Raw genomic sequence first — 17,553 nt, forward strand, 5'->3', positions numbered from 1 at the left:
GAACATCTCAAAGTTCACGGTTCACGTATTGCTGAAGCCTGGCTTGGAGAATTTTGAGCATTACTTTACTAGCATGTGAGATGACTGCAATTGTGCGGTAGTTTGAGCATTCTTTGACATTGCCTTTCTTTGGGATTGGAATAAAAACTGACCTTTTCCAGTCCTGTGGCCACTGTTGAGTTTTCCAAATTTGCTGGCATATTGAATGCAGCACTTTCACAGCATCATCTTTCAGGATTTGAAATAGCTCAACTGGAATTCTGTCACCTCCACTAGCTTTGTTTGTAGTGATGCTTTCTAAGGCCCACTTGACTTCAGTCATGTCCATCTCTTTCCGGCCTGCCAGGCTCCTCTGTGCATAGGATTTCCCAGGCAAGAGTACTGGAGTTGGTTGGCAAGCCCTCCTCCAGGGGCTCTTCCCAAGTCAGGGATCTAACCCAAGTCTTCTGCATCTCCTGCATTGCAGGTGAATTTTTTACTGCTGAGCCACCAGGGAAGCCCATTGTAGACAGTAGCCCCCTGTACATTGTACACTGCTTCAGAGTTGGCAGAGTGCTTTTTAGATCCATGGCTCTCTTGCTCCTTGTAACAGTTTTATGAGGATGGCGGGCTGTGGATTCATTTGATTGATTCATTCAGTTCTCCCTGCCAGGGCTGGGACTTAGAGGTGACGAGAATGAGATGCCCAGGGCAAAACTATAGGCGGCATCTACTCTCCAGCTGCTTCAGGGGCAGGACCAGCCCCGAGAGTGAGCACTTCCTTAACGTTTGCCCCCTGGCTGCCTCCACGGCCTCACTTTGGTCCTGGCCCTGCCCCCACTCTGTGCCGGGCCTTCTTCTCTGTCCTGAGGCTCTAACAGTGCCTACATGGGGCTTCTGTTTGGAAGGGAAGAAAGACAAAGTTCTTTCACCTTCTGTTACACTTGAGGAAACCGAGGCTCCCATCCCCCTGGGCAAGTGTCTTGCCCATAGCAAATAAGCAGCTAAAGCTCAAGGCCCCTGACCCTCTTGTCCAGTGGTTTTTCTCCTAAGTCTTGCATGGCTGCCCAGGGTGACATTTACATTCAAGTGTGAGCATGCTGGTCCTGGTGGTGTTGAATGACTTGGGCTGCCGGTGGAGCCCAACTCATGGTGGAATTTCAGGTAGAGTGAGGGGCAGGTGGCTTTGTGATGGACAGAGCCGGGCCAGCATGGGGTCCCTCTGGTGGAGGGACTGCCCTTCTGACTCTTAAGCATTTTTTCCTGCTCACCTTCCAGCCTCCTACGTGATCACAGACCTGACCCAGCTGCGGAAGATCAAGTCCATGGAGCGGGCCCAGGGTGTGAGCATCACACGAGAGCTACTGTGGTGGTGGGGCATGCGGCAGGCCACCGTCCAGCAGCTGTTGGACCTCCTGTGCCACCTGGAGCTCTACCGCGCCGCCCAGATCATCCTCAACTGTGAGTCCCCACAGTCCCCTCACAGCCAGCAGGAACTGCACTTTCTGGCCTTAAAAGCTTTCCTGATCTTAAAGACATTTCTTACCACCCAAGTAAGAAATTAATAACAGTGGTCACCCCCAGGGAGAGGAATGGTGCAGCCAGGGAAGCAGGAGTTGGAGAGAGATTTTATTTTATTGATTTTTTTGATTGTCAGTCTCTTTTAAATGTCATCTTTTAAATGTTGGTTCTCTGTTGCAAAAATAAATAGAAATTTAAAAATAGCTATAACATAACAATTCAAGAAAGTCGGCAGTAAAAATTATTTATATCCTCATCCTGTTTCCCAATTTGGCATCCCAAGAAGTAACCACTAGTTACAATTTCTTGTCTGTTTTCCCAGAAATTTTCTAGGCAAATGTTTATATGTATCTGCAATGCTTTTAATACAAATGGCAGAGAGAAGACCATGCACTCAGACGGCCCCTTTGTTTTCACCTGGCAGTTGATCTTCCAGGCTGTTTCATATTGAGATCTTTTGCCAGCAGTGACATTGTATTCCTATGACATACTGTATGGCGATTTATTGATGGGTGTTCAGGCTGCTTCTAGCAGTTGCCTATTGTATACAGTGTTGGGACACACACCGCATTTGCACACATGTGAATCTAGTTGTGGGATGATTTTCCCAACATTGGAATGGCTGTGTTGAAAGTTTGTATATTTTAAGTTTTGATGAGTTCAGTACCAGTGTTACAAACTGCCCCCCTACAGATATGGCCATGGTGGGACTATATTAACAGGTAATAAATAATAACCTCCTTACCTTGAAGGGTGTCAGGGAAACTGAAAAAATAGAATATGTCAAGGGCCTGGTGTTCAGCCAGTGTTCAGCAGAGGCAGGAGGATGGGGGGGGGCCTGATAATCTACACTGGACCCCCCAGCCCCATGTTCCCAAAGAGACCCTTTCAGTGTAGGGCAGTGGGCCAGGCCTCACAGGAACTTACTGAGCCCCTGCCCAGTGTCTGGTGCTGTCCGAGGTCCTGGAATACAGGTGGGAAAACAACAGGTCCTCTGTTCTCATGGAGAGCATAGTGATGGGGAGACGGCAGACAGGAAAACAAGTAAAAATAAAGGGAGGGAGTGACTGAGTAGGGGACCCTTCTAGAACATGGTGGTCATGAAAGGCCCATCTGAGGAGGTGAAGTTGGAGGAGTGAAAAGAAGGCACCTGTGAGAGGAGTTGGAGTAAGAGAACCCAGGGGAGAGGGAACAGCCTGTGTGAAGGCCCAGGGGTGTTGAAGGAACTAGCAAAAAGCTGGTGTGAGAGGTAGACAGCGGGGCATTCAGAGCCCCACCGGCCTGTGGGAGACCTGTGGGCCCTGAGCTGGGAATAACCTGACTGAACCAACAGACCTCAGTTCAGCACCTGCCTTCTGGAATCAGGGAGGGCTTCCAGGAGGAGGAGTAGGGGCTGAGAGCCTTCCATCCTCAGAGATAAATCAGGAGCTATCAGGGTGGCCTATAGGTGGAGACACACAGTGGTTGGTGTGACTAACACCTGTCCTGTGTAACTGCTTGCAGATCCCTCTTTGGCTTGTCTGCAGCCCCAGAACCTGACATGTGGTACACTCTGAGTTGAGTAGATGTGCTTTCAAACATTTTTCATGTTTTGATAGAATTAGTGATAAACTCTAAATGGGATCAAAAAGAGGTGAGGAAATTTGTGCCTGTCCAAGGATGCTAAAGAGAAAGAGAGGGGAAAAAAGAGAGAGTTGTGGAGAACGGGGACTGCAGAGTGGAGCAGGAAAGCTGTTGTTGGGTCAGGTCAGCCAGAATGGAGGGACCTCGGCTCAGGCCACTTTGGAGAGGACACCTGTTTAGGGTACTGGGATGCTGCAGGGGTGTCTGGAGGCCTAGGGAAATTGAGGAATTGAGACACATCTCTTGTTGGACACACCAGTTTGCCATTGACGTCAGAACCTGACTGTTGACTAATCTTGAACATATTCTTAACAATTTGAGGTCAACACACAGCTTAATGCCAGATTCAGAGAAACACACTCATTGCAGTGTGACCATCTGAAGCTGACACTGACTAGGCACTTTTGAGGTGCCAGGCGCTGAGCTTGGTTCCTCCCAGAACCCCCTCGAGGTGGGTGCTCTAAGGAGCCCCTTCTCCCACTAAGAGGACACTGAGGTCAGGAATGGCTCAGAGCCTTCCCCAAGGGCACAGGTCTGGTCACACCCAGGCGCGTCTGGATCAGAGTCCTCATTCTTAGCTTTTCTCATGGGAACTTCACTGCACGCAGTGTTTGGTCTTCCAGGAAACAGTAATAGTTATCTGTCAGCCTTTCTTCCTAGAACTTTACTCAGTTCCCTGCTTTCCTGTTCCAACCGCCTGTAACCTCTCAGGACTGTGAGAGTCTGCCTCTGTTCCCCAGTCCTTGGCTCTGATTAAAATTGCCTGAGGAAGAGACATTTGTTTTGGGATTTCGGTTGTGTTTTCACTATTGCTTTCAGTCCTCAGGCAACACACTTCCCCTTTCCGTATCTTGGGGTTTTTTTGGGTTTTGTTTTTCTGTGGTTTGTTTTTTTTTTTAATTAAAAAAAAAAAAGGTGCCGTAAATCTTGGTCACTTTTTGAAATTGAATACAAAAGGCATGAGTGAGGCATATTAAATTTCTGTTATTCCAGCCAATTAGATCAGTTTTCCCTTCCCTAATTGTAACATTGCTTTTGTTTAGTCCATGCGTCCTGTGGGCCTCTGTGCCATCCCATGGACTGTAGCCCACCAGGCTCCTCTGTCCGTGGGATTTCCAAAGCAAGAATACTGGAGTGGGTTGTCATTTCCTTCTCCAGGGAATCTTCTTGACCCAGGGATTGAACCCGCATCTCTTGCATTGGCAGGTGGATTCCTTACCCCTGTGCCACCTGGGAAGCCCTAATGGTAGCATTAGTTAAACCTTGCTTTGCATTTACTTTGTGTCAGGCAAGTGTATTCTCCTCGGTTCTGTGTCATCACAACAAAGATTTGGAGCGATGGACATTAAAGCCCTCGGCGTGTCACAGCTCTCGGGTCTTGGACAAACCGTATTATAGCTCTTAGACAAATCAGTGTTATAGCTCTATTTCATTTAGAAGATAGCAGGAGGATCCATCCCCGAAGTGTGAGGGCTGCCAACCCAAAGACACGAAGAGAAGAGAGTGGAGAAGCGCACCAGCTCCCGGGGGAGAGAGAGAGAAAGAGCTCGCTTTGGCTCCTCCTTTTATGTTTTTTCCTCCCCCTGGGCCTGCCCTATGCAAATTGGGCTTAGCCAGGAGTGCTGTTTGTTCTTCCTGAGGTCTTCACACCAGTCCTCGGACCTTCCTTTGTTCTATTTTTGCGGGCTTTTCCCTTCCTTGTCTTTTAGCCACCGCCATTTTGGACTCCTGTTTTCTATTCTAACTACCTAACACTTGCTGAAGATTGTTTATGAGCTTGCTCAGCTGCCCATAGCAGTTTGAGAACCTAACTTCTGCCCACCACTTTTCAGATAACTTTAAGACTAGGTTTGACTAAAACAGAACTTGAGAACCAGACACCAAAAGTCCCACATATAAAGCCTCAGAGACTTAAGACTCTAGGTAATATATTTGTATTTAGCAGAGACCTTCCAAAGGTTGTACCTGAACCAAAAGGCTGAGTGTGGGGTTCACGGAGGGCCACACGTGTGTCCTGTCTCTTGAAATCATGTCCTTCAAAGAGCTGAGTGTGTGGGTCTCTGTTCCTTGATATTTTCTCAGCCTTAATTGCCAAGACCATTAATATTCAATTGTCAGACATTAAATGTTATAAGAATTAGAATAAACTAGTACAGAAGCCTTACCATTGCTTTTTCTGGCAAATCTGCTTGCCAGGGTCAACCTTTTTTACTCCTTTAGCTGTTTCTTGGTAGTTTCCTATATTAGCGTCCCAGGTTTATTGCTGTTACTAAGGGCAGACTACAGTGATTTAAATAAGACTTAAACAAGACTGTGCCTCCACACATGCCTTCCAGCCAACAAGAAAGGCACGATCCCCTGGGAATTGCAGTGTAACCTCCCTTCACAGACCATTGGCCAGGGTTGATCACATGATCACATGTAGTTGCAAGGGAAGCTGGGAAATGGGATCTGTAGCTGGGAGCCTGTGTGCACAACTAAAGTGTCTATTACTCTAGAAGATGAGGGGATACATGTTGGAGGGACAGCTGTCTTCCTTTGGCCCTTTGCTTTGGGCCACCCTAATATCTGTATGTATCCTTTTTCCCACAAACACAACATGCTCACCCTTTCCCCAAGGGAGTCTCTTTCAGCAAGGGGAGTGAGTCCTTTGCTTGGTCCATCTGGCAGCCCCTTGTTCTTTTAGTTGACCAGTGATTCTTAAAGTGTATTCCTTAGACTTCTAAGGCTTAGCTTCCCCTGGGAGCTTGTTAGAAATTCAGGTTCTTGGGCCTTACCTCAATTGCCAGTGTAGATAAAGTTAAGAACTACTGTTCCAGCACCTGGTTCTCTGATTTCTGACCCTGTTTTGAGGGGTGGGGTAGGTATTGGTGGAGCTTCCCTGCTTCCTGTTCTCTGTGGTCTCATCAGAAGTGGGAACTTCTGATAAGGCTGCCCTTATAGGGGGCTACATGGCTTTTATAGCGCTCTTCCTGCTGGGGAGAAGTGGTTTGGGGGCCTCAGAGAAGCTGTGGGGTCAAATAATGGCCAGCTTTTGTCATACCAGGCTTGTGGTTTCTTTGGCAATACATTTCCCTCAAAATGCTAGAAATTTCTGGTCTCTTGGCTTCTAATCAGTTGTGTATGTGATAACCACAGCTAATGATCCAGCCTAGATAGCTTACTTCTTAGCCCTGAAAAGTTTGCTCTTTTATTTAGTGGCCTATGTACTCAGCCTGCACCTCGCCCACCCCCCCACTTCCTCCTAATTTAAGGTGCATACCTGGAGCCTCCCCTGAGGCCACCTGAAACAATAACTTGGATGGGATGGAAGTGTTCTTCTTTGGACTCTTGCTTCTGGGCTCTGTGTCTGGCAGATAGTGGTGGACTGAGAATTAGATCAGTGGTGGACTGAGAAGTGTGAATTAGAAAGGTTGGGGCCATGCTATCACCTCCTGCTGGGACTTTCCCTTTGGGACCCCTGACAGGGGACGTGGTTCTTGGTCAACTTGGATTTTCTACTGCAGGCCGCATCATCATTTTCATCTCCGCTTTAACATGGTCTGGCTCCACAGGAGTTCTTCTGCCTTTGTTGGAGGTCTCTTGAAAAAGAAGCCACATACACCAACCCTCAGAACATTTTCAGCTTCTCCATTTAGAGTTACGGGATTGCTTAGCACATGGACTGCCTTCCGAGGATCACAGGTGACAGTTTTGCTTTGGTATGAGGAGAGTAATCAGCTTTCCAGCCTGCCATACCTGGGTACTTGCCACCTCTAACATTATTATATTGATCTGACTCCTATGTTTTGTGCTTAGCCATTCAGTCGTTTCCGACTCTTTGAGACCTTATGGCCTGTAGCCCGCCAGGCTCCTCTGTCCATGGGGATTCTTCAGGCAAGAATGCTGGAGTGAGTTGCCATGCCCTCCTCCAGGGGATCTTCCCAACCCAGGGATTGAACCCAGGGCTCCTACATTGTAGGCGGATAATTTACCAGATGAGGTACCAGCGAAACCCTGGCTCCTATAAGAAAGGCCAAAATAACAACGAGTTAAACTAAAAGAAGATTTCTCTCCATTAGTAGTGTGTGTGTTGGCAAAAAGGCTGATAGGGTGGATCCACAGTGTCAGGGATTCAAGGTTTTTTTCTACCTTATCCTGCTATCCTGAACATGTGGTTTCCAGCTTGTGGTTTGAGATACTCTCTTCAGCTCCTCTTCCCTTTTCCATATTCCAGGCAGCAGAAAGGGGTGGGGACTTTTCTTTCCTTCTAAGGGTTTAAGCTGAAAGAGGTACTTTTATCACTTCATTCAGTTCAGTTCAGTTCAGTCGCTCAGTTGTGTCCGACTCTTTGTGACCCCATGAACTGCAGCACGCCAGGCCTCCCTGTCCATCCCGGAGTTCACCCAAACTCATGTCCATGGAGTCGGTGATGCCACCCAACCACCTCATCCTCTGTCATCCCCTTCTCCTCCCACCTTCAATCTTTCCGAGCATCAGGGTCTTTTCCAATGAGTCAGTTCTTCGTGCCACTCGTGTGTATGTTCCTCGGTTCTTTGTCTCATCACAACAAAGACTTGGAGTGACAGACATTAAAGCCCCCTCAGCGTGTCACAGCTCTCAGGTCTTGGATAGACCGTGTTATAGCTTTCAGGTCTCGAATGGACCATGTTATAGCTCTTAGACAAATCAGTGTTACAGCTCAGTGTTACAGCTCTATTTTATTTAGAAGATAACAGGAAAATCCATCTTTGAAGCGTGAAGGCACATCGATCCAAAGACACGAGGAGAAGAGCGCCCCAGCGTGGTAGGGAGAGAGAGAGACCTAGCTTTGGCTCCTCTTATATGTTTATCTCTCCCTGGGCCTGTCCTATGTAAATTGGGCCAGCCAGGAGTGTTGTTTGTTGTACCTGAGGTCCTCGCTCTGGTCCTCGGACCTTCTTTTGTTCTATTTTCGCGGGCTTTTCCCTTCTTTGTCTTCTAGCCACTGCCATTTTGGACTCCTTTTCCCTATTCTACCTACCTAACATTCGCATCAGGTGGTGAAAGTATTGGAGTTTCAGCTTCAGCATCAGTGCTTCCAGTGAACACTCAGGACTGATTTCCTTTAGGATGGACTGGTTGGATCTCCTTGCAGTCCAAGGGACTCTCAAGAGTCTTCTCCAACACCACAGTTCAAAAGCATCAATTCTTCGGCCCTCAATTTTCTTTATAGTCCAACTTTCACATCCATACATGACTACTGGAAAAACCATAGCCTTGACTAAACAAACCTTTGTTGGCAAAGTAGTGTCTTTGCTTTTTAATATGCTGTCTAGGTTGGTCGTAACTTTCCTTCCAAGGAGTGTCTTTTAATTTCATGGCTGCAGTCATCATCTGCAGTGATTTTGGAGCCCCAAAAATAAAGTCTGCCACTGTTTCCACTGTTTCCCCATCTATTTGCCATGAAGTGATGGGACCGGATGCCATGATCTTCGTTTTCTGAATGCTGAGTTTTAAGCCAACTTTTTCACTCTCCTCTTCCACTTTCATCAAGAGGCTCTTTAGTTCTTCTTCACTTTCTGCCATAAGGGTGGTGTCATCTGCATATCTGAGGTTATTGATATTTCTCCCGGCAATCTTGATTCCAGCTTGTGCTTCATCCAACCCAGCATTTCTCATGATGTACTCTGCATGTAAGTTAAATAAGCAGGGTGACGATATATAGCCTTGACATACTCCTTTTTCTATTTGGAACCAGTCTGTTGTTCCATGTCTAGTTCAAACTGTTTCTTCCTGAACTGCATACAGATTTCTCAAGAGGCAGGTCAGGTAGGCTGGTATTCCCATTTCTTCATTAAGTTCTATTAACTAGAACCTAGTCACATGACCATAATTAGCTGCAAGGGAAGTCTGAATGTAGCTTAAAAATGTAGTTTTTATCCAGGCAGCTGTCTGTCTAGCTAAAACTTCTAAAACTAGAATGTAGGAACTCATTCCTACATGTCAAAACATCCCGACATTCTAGAATGTAGCTAAAACTAGAATGTAGGAAGACAAGGGGAATGGATATTCTCACCACATTTGCACTATCTCTAAATAATGTGCTTATCCTGTTCTTTTCATATATATCAATTTAAATATTATCCATTAACTTCCTAGAAGAGAATTTGGCTCTACATGTTGCAGTAAAAAGGAAAAAAGAGGTATGAGTTTTTCTTTTTCCCTTTTCTGGGAACAAAGAAGATAAAGATAAAAATCAGTGAGCAGGCCTGAGCATTCCTTGTTTTTTTTAGTCTCAGTTCAGTTCAGTTCAGTCACTCAGTCGTGTCTGACTCTTTGCAACCCCATGAATTGCAGCATGCCAGGCCTCCCTGTCCATCACCAACTCCCGGAGTTCACTCAGACTCACGTCCATCGAGTCAGTGATGCCATCCAGCCATCTCATCCTCTGTCGTCCCCTTCTCCTCCTGCCCCCAACCCCTCCCAGCATCAGAGTCTTTTCCAACAATGAGTCAACTCTTCCCATGAGTTGGCCAAAGTACTGGAGTTTAAGCTTCAGCATCATTCCTTCCAAAGAAATCCCAGGGCTGATCTCCTTCAGAATGGACTGGTTGGATCTCCTTGCAGTCCAAGGGACTCTCAAGAGTCTTCTCCAACACCACAGTTCAAAAGCATCAATTCTTTGGTGCTCAGCTCTCTTCACAGTCCAACTCTCACATTCATATATGACCACTGGAAAAACCATAGCCTTGACTAGACGGACCTTTGTTGGCAAAGTAATGTGTCTGCTTTTCAATATGCTATCTAGGTTAGTCATAACTTTTCTTCCAAGGTCTACTGATCTTAATTTTGCATGTCAGTAACTAAGTTTGCTTTTGTGCCCCTTAACTCTGCAGGAGCTACAGTGCACATTTTCTTCTTTGACTCTATGCTAAATACATCCCCTATCTGGTGTTTACCCTTTCAACACCCTTCCCCTTGTAGTTACACATCAAAAAGAGGGCCGCAGAGCCCCCCAACTCTCAGACTCAATTATTGGATTACCAGTGCCAGTTTATGACTGTCTTTGAAACAACTCGAGAGGAAGAAATCAAGACCCTATCACCTTTGCTCCTCATCACCATCATGACTGCAAGCCCTTGCCTTATAGAAGTCCCTAGACTCCTCGTGGAGGAGGGACGCAGTTCTGGGGGCGTGAGCCTACTATGTTCCCCTGTCTACTGGCTGAGAATAAAAACCATCTTTCTATTTCCTCCAAACTCTGTCTCCGTATTTTTTATTTAACTTTGGTGGGCAGAGAAGGCCAAGATTTTGGCCGGCCACATACACACCTCTTCTCCCCGTTCCTCCAAATACATTTACAGCAATACATTTATATCCTCTGTAATCTGTAGATGGATTTTTAGTTCCTCTATAGTCTGTAGGTTGTTGTTCTAACTTTTAACGAATATCATTACATATTTAATGAATTTTCCATCAGCTCTAGACAGTGTCCCCCCCCTTTTTTTCAAGATATCTTTTGATGTGGACCATTTTTAAAGTCTTCATTGAATTTGTTACAACTTATTTTCTGTTTTGGTTTTTTGGCCAAGAGGGATTTTAGCTCCCTTACCAGGAATCAAATCTTCTTAACCACTGGACCACCAGGGCAGTGCCTAGGCAGTACCTCTTGATGGTTCACTTTGTGAGATGAAGTGACTTTACCTTGCCCTTTATTACTCTCCCCTCTCCACTTTCACCTCCTGACTTCTGGCAGAGACCAGACATAAAGTGACTTTCCATGGATGTCTTCACATCCAGGCTCTTCTGAGCCCACAGGGAAGAGCAGGGTCTTAAGTGAAGCCCCAGTCTCTGAGTCAAGATAGGAAGAGGAATGGGGCCTTTGTATTGCGTTGAAAAATGTCTTTTTGTGATGGGGAAAGTACCGTATGCATAGGATATCCCCAGGGTGACTCATGGCTTAGAGTAGCATTTCCCAAATCACGTGCCCGTGTGCTCCAGCAAGTTACCCCCTACAAACAAAGGGTTCATGAAAAAATAACCTTGGGCAATCTGTATGCTTTATCAGTGCCCCCTAAGATACACACCAATGTTTTAAGGCTCTGATAAGTTCTGTAGCAAAGGAACCTATTTAGGCCAGTATTTTCCATTTACATTTGACTACGGGAGCCCTCTTTTCATTTGATACTTATTAATATTCCCACGGAATCAGTACACTGTGGGAGTCACTGCTCTAGTAAATGGTGGCCATGGTGCAGTTGTTGGGCATCCCAGGGGGGCCTCATGATGGAGAACCTGGGGCATCAGGGGCGGCATTCACATGGTCAGGCCAGCATCAGAAGAGTCTGACCCTGGGACCTAGGTTCAACCATCACCCTGGGGCTTAAAACCTGAGCATCCTTCTCCTGATGGGGACTTTTCCTGACCACCAGGCTTAGGGAGAGGGCTGTGTGCTGGCATCTGGGGGTCTCAGGAGCTGGAATCAAGGCAGAGGCCAAAGTATCAGAGCTGTGGCTTCCCGCCAGAGGTAGGTTGGTTGTCATTGCAGCTGAGCTTCGGAGCTGATGAAATGCCACTAAGGTGGGCATGGGAGCTGAACCCGCCAACAGCAGTAGTCTGATGGCTCTAGCTCTGAGCATGAAGGCATGAAACCAGCTATGCCTGACCTGTGAGGTGAAACTCTCCCTTGTTCTTCCTCATAGGGAGTTAGATACACAGAATCTGGAGAAGAGAGTCAGCAGTGAACTGAGGCATGTTATCAAGTGCCCACCATGTGCTAGGTGTCAAGGACACAGCAGTGAAAACACAGACTAGATCTCCGACCTGAAGGAGTTTGCAGTTTAGTTGAGAGCTGGATATGAACAGGATGCTGGCATAGAGATGGGTACCCAGCCGCAGCAGGAGTGCTCAAAGGAGAAATGTAGGTAGGTAGGTAGGAGGGTGGGAGAGGGGAAGTTTTTATTTCATCTGGGGAAGCTTCCCTGAGGAACTGAAACTTGAGTCTCCACTCAAAGGACGGGTTGGCCAACCACACAGGCATTTGCAGGCAGAGGGAACAGTGTGTGCAAAGGCCTGGTGGTGGAAAGGAGCAATGCTTGGCCGTGGTCAGGTCTGCTTTCATCGGGAGTGAAGGGAAGGTTTGGGAGGGAGTATCCCCACTGCTCTGGCCATGGTGGGGAACAGGGGCCTCTGAGGTTCCAGGTGTCAGCTGAATAGGAGAGCAGGAAGCTTCTGGAACCTGAAGGGACTCCAAGGGAGGTGAAGCAGGCTTCTTCTTTCCATCTGCTGCTGTCATCTTCCTGGGAGTTTGTTCTTTCAAGTTTCCCAATTTTCACACGGTCTTTTCTTAGTTGAGCAACCTTCACAGTTTCTAACTTTTGTTTGGTGGCTCAGCCAAAGTCATTTCCTTCCTGGAGCTGGGCTCTCGCTGGGTGGGGAGTTTCTGTCTGTTGTCCAGATTCCTAAAGTGAAATGGAAGAGAACAAACCCTTTCTCTCCCAAAGAGGCTGAGCAGTTGCAAGGACCAGACAGGGCTGGTGTGTGTATTCTCCTGGAGATTTCCCCAACACCCGCTCCTTTCCTACCACTAGGGAACAACAAAATGTGGGAAGGACTCAGGTCCTAGGACCCCAGGAGACTTGCCCCTGGTGGTGGCACTGCACTGGACCAAGAGCCCCCCTGCCCACTCCCACCACATCCCAGCCAGGAGTCATGTTACCTGAGTGCTAGTTATAACTTGTATTTAGCACCTGATGTGCTGGGCAAGTATATTACCTCACAGATCTTGCTATTCTCATTTCATGGATGAGGAAACTGAGACGCAGGGATTAAGTAAGTCACCCAAAGCCACACAGCGAGTAAGCAATGGGCAGGGAAGGGATGCAGGTCTGCTTGACCTTAACCCTGCTGGGGGACATCACCAGAGGGCATCAAGTCTCACTTTCCCCTCTGAAAAACAGGCGTAGACATTGTCCTGTCTGATTGTCTCATAAACAGGGAAGCTTCAGAACATAAGTGGCACTAGGCTTTCTGAACATCCTTGCTGTGTGACTTAGCATGGTCTCCTGACCCTCCTTCCACACATTAGTGATTCCACTGGAAAAGAGCGAAGCTTTGAGCACTGTAGGTTTCTTGGGAGTCCGTGTGAGCGTGGACAGAGGGGCACATGTGGTGCCTTTCAACCAGTCCCCAGGTTTTCAGAGAGGACGAGTGGGAGCTGGAGGGAGAGGAGCCGCGGTTTACTGAGCTCCTGCTCTATGCCACGCTGTGGAAAGCAGCTCCTCTGGGTTACGAGCATTAGACACATGTTGAGGTTGCCTATTAATCAGGATGGGCTGTGGTATTGCAGTCACAGATAAACCTGGAAATCTTGGTTGTTCAATGTAGCAAAGATTGATTTCTCAGAGTCTAGGGCTGCCTCCTGCCTTCTGGCACTTGGTAGGCCATCAGGAATGCATGGTTTCCACAGTCACTGTAGAGGGAAAGAGACGAATGGACGAGGCTTGCTTTATCAGGGAAGTGACAATGGCATTTCCACTTAACACCTATTGGCCAGAACCAGTCAGTGCCCTCAGCCTAATTGCTAGAGAGGCTGGGGTCTGAGGGGAGCAAATGACTGTTTGGTAAGCACCGTCTCAGCTCTAGGGTACCTCAGTTCAAGGGGTTTTTTACAAGATTCCACCTCACTGTGGCCCATGCGGTCTCACAGGGTCTAACCCTCGCCCAATTCTCTCAGCTCATCTTGGCTACTCCCCCCACCCTCCCATTCATTCAGTTCAACCAGTAGGGTTGTCTTTCATTTTAGGAGATAGACCGAACTATCTTCTGCCTCAGGATTTTTGCACATGCTGTTCCTTCTCTTTACAATGCTGGTCCGTGCCCACCCCCACCCCCCAACTCCCTTGTATTCTTTCCGTGGTTCATCCCTCTCATCTTCTGAGTCTCGACTTAAACGGCACCTGTCCACAGAAGCCTACCCTGGACACCCCATGTAAGTAAGTGTCAGGTACCCATCCCTTCCTCCAGCTTGTTTTCAGCTCAGAATTCCTCCCAGTTTATAATTAGATATCTTTGAACTATCATGTGGGTTTTGATAACGGTTGGCATCCCCTGTCCCTAACACAATGAGTAAGTGAATGAGGATGGATGAGTCATTTTAGCAGCTGGGGGACAGTTCCAATGGAGGATCCTAGATAGGGTGATTGGGAAGACAGGTCATGCTCTCTGACTTGCCTAACTTCACGTCTAGCTTGAGCTGGGAGTTTCTAGGGGTGTGTGTGTATGGACTTTGGATGCACAGGGAGGGAAAGGAAAAGGAAAAGAGAGGGTCTAGAAAGTTCTGTTTGTCCTGCTGTGGCCAGCTGGCACCTGGGTTCTTCACTTGGGGGCTGAATCACTTTTATTTGCTCTCAAAGGGATCCCTTTAAGCAACATGAGTCAGAATAAACACAAAAAATAAAGACAAATATATAAATACTACATCACAGTTTACCTTGAGGTAGCACCCCTCAGCCGAGGGCTGTGAAGAGTGGGGGAAATTCCAGACTTGCTCATCGGGGAAATACCTTGCCGGCAGCTGGAGTGCCCTTTGCTCAAGCATGTGGCTCCAGGGTTTGCCACTGTATCAAATGTTCCCGAATTGCTGGCCCCTGCGAGAAGATCACAGGGCCCTCTGCCAAGGACCCAGCATGTGTAAGCCTTTCGACCAAAGGAAGTGGGGCCTCCATAAACAAAATATAAGTAAGAGAACTATGTCAGGTTTCACTTTACTGAAGTATTACCTAGAGATAGCAACCGGCCTTTCCCCCCAGAGCTGTCATCTGAATTCAATAGGTTACACATACAGGAAAACACAGGAGGAAAAAACGCCTGACCTAAACTCGGGGGAGATGAGCATAACAATAGTAAATTACAATAGTAGCTTATAACTATTGAGCACTTACTTATTTCATCATCTCTGGGGGCGGATGGCACAGTTCCTCATCCCACTTGTCAGATGAAACTTGGAGAGTTTCCTTTGCCCACAAGCGTAACTGCGGTGTGCATGAGTGAATTCACTGAAATCACTATTGGGCCCCACAGCACATGTGATCTGTGGCTCATTAGAGAGAGTGGAACATCCTAAAAATACAAAGCAGGGAGAAAAAGGAATCAGACCCACTGTTCCCTGGGAACTATGGAGAGAGCGGAGAGAAACGCTTCTTTCTGACCCTTCCTCTGCCCCTTGGAGCTGGAAACTCAATCCTCATCATTCTGGGTTAAACCAACTGTTCTGAGCCTTATCTAGGGAGCTTTTGAAAACATCCAGACTCTGATTTAATTGATCTGAGAACCAACACCTCAACCCCTTGGCATCCACAGCCACCAAAGATGTTACTTTGAGCTTTGGCGTCTCCTCCCATTTCTAGGGGTCTCAACAGGAGAACCCCAAGTTGCCTGTCTTCCTGGGTGTGAGCAGGCCAGCTGCCAATGACACAGCGGACAGAAGCAGGGCAGAGCTCTCCTCTATCAGGGCTTCTGTAATACTCAGCGCGACGGCCACTGCACCTTCAAGGCCCTGCCACTGCCCACTGAGACGCACATGTCCATTGGAGGGTTTAAACTGTTGGAACTGTCCATCCCAGATGCTTCCTTCAGAGAATCTAAATTGGGATCAGAGATTCTTCCTCTGTGTCTTTGAGCAGCAAGAGAGGACAGAGAATGACTGAGTCACAGTTTGTGCCCTCTCCCATCACTGGCCCAGCTGTGTATCTGGTTTTATATCTGGTTCCACTGAGTCCTGGGATTGTCCTGGGATAGAAGGGTTATAATGATTCTGACTCCATAGAAGATGCAAATGAAGCTCAGAAGGTTAAAAAATCCAGCCTAAGAGGGGCTGGCTCTGGGAACTTCCCCACACTTCCTCTCACTTCTACTCGGTGATCACAATTCCTATTTTTGGTTCTCATGATACAGCAAAATCAACTTTTTGTGTGCACTCTTTTTGAACATGTAATTGCAGCAGAGAAAAGAGTGTTGTCTCCTGGAAGTGTGAGGCTGCTCCCGTACATCAGTCGTAGGAATAAATGATGTCACTGACTCGCTTTTTGGTCTTGGCAGACAGGAAACTGGTGAGATTTAAAGATCATCATGACCCTTTCGTGTGAGCGTTATGTCCTCCTTTGCCCCATCCTGCTTTTGATGTTCTATTTTTATTTCAACGACACTCTGCAGTATGTACTGGCCCAAAGGACTGGGCGTGGTATCCTCTCAGGTATCACGATCAGTTTCCAGGCAGTAAGAGGGGAAAAGCCACAGTTTCTCCCACTCATGGGTTTGATGGTAGGAAAAGAGACAAGCAAAAGCGTGCCCTGCACCTTCCAATTCAGATCGGACACCAGCAACCCAAGAGTCAAACTGAAGATATGTCATGTTTATGACATGTCATGTCATGTCTGCATCTCAAAACCATCTGAAAACCCAGAGTGCTGAGACGGGGGTTTCACAGGAAACAAGCTTCTCAATTTGATTGCTACCGCAGGCCTGAAGCTGGGCTCCGTCAGCTGTCCTCTATGCCCTTGTGTGTGACTAGGTGGGACTCGAGTGGACTTTAGCTGAAATGCTCTGACGAGTTCAGTTTCAGGCTGGAGCCCCCGCTGGGTGCCACAGGACTGTTCCCTCCCCAGTCCCACACGTTTGCACAGAGCACAGTGCCAGCTGTAGGCTCCCGCATGTCACTGCACACTCTCCTTAGGGTGACAATGTAACGAAGCCGTTTCTGTTCCTGAGGGTGGAGGCCAGAGAGGTCAGCCACTGGTGGGTGGGTGGCCTTGATGTTCCTACCAAATAGATCTTGACCGAGAGGCAAAGATCTGTGCAGAAAGGGAAAGGGGAAAGGGATAAGTCACTGAAGTGAGGTCAGGCCGGGATGGCCACCTTCACTCCCATTTGACTGATGACGAAACAGGCTCAGCCAGGCCTCGGATGGGGGAAGGTGCCAGTTGGGGTGCAGGTGGGACCTTTAGAAGCTGATATATTCAGGAGCATCTCCTGCTGTGGTGGGCTGTCTGGGATCCCCTTCACCAGCAGGCCCGACTGGCCCAGTGCAAGGGGAACTGGAGCCACAGAAGAGCCACCTCTGGCCCTGTGCTTCATACATAGATGTTGTCATGAGGACGGCTTGGACGTGGCCCTTTGAGAAATACGAGACCCACACGAGGCAGTTGGTGGAGAGTGGGGTGTGCCAAGGGGCCATCTCCTCAGGCCAGAGAGGGGAAAAGAGGGCTCTGAGAGGCCCGGGGGCCCCTTCTTCCTAGGCTGTTCGCTTCTGCTCCATATCTTCCCAGGAATCAGTGTTCACTATTGGTGACTGTCCCTGTTGTCACTCTCTACAAGAAACTGTCACCCAGCACCTGAGGAAAGCAGTATATGACACGAGCAAAGACGTGGGAATCCGTGAATCCTGCTGGCAGGGCTGCCCTTGGGGAGGAA

At 47.8% G+C, this 17,553-nt stretch overlaps 1 protein-coding gene across 3 annotated transcripts in view; it reads left to right on the forward strand.

The window, feature by feature from the left end:
• The window catches only part of IRAK2 (interleukin-1 receptor-associated kinase 2), a 58,218-nt gene that overhangs the window by 10,925 nt on the left and 29,740 nt on the right, over nt 1–17,553 (forward strand). The window contains exon 2 of one of the 3 annotated variants that reach the window (XM_010842112.1): nt 1,258–1,440. The exons of the other annotated variants lie outside the window; for them this stretch is intronic. Within the exon in view, the coding sequence (XP_010840414.1) occupies nt 1,258–1,440 (183 nt within the window). The remainder of the gene's footprint in view (nt 1–1,257; nt 1,441–17,553) is intronic. 3 annotated transcript variants of the gene reach the window in all.

This window comes from Bison bison, unplaced genomic scaffold (genome assembly GCF_000754665.1).
Source record: "Bison bison bison isolate TAMUID 2011002044 unplaced genomic scaffold, Bison_UMD1.0 scf7180017864171, whole genome shotgun sequence".
NCBI classification, from domain to species: domain Eukaryota; kingdom Metazoa; phylum Chordata; class Mammalia; order Artiodactyla; family Bovidae; genus Bison; species Bison bison.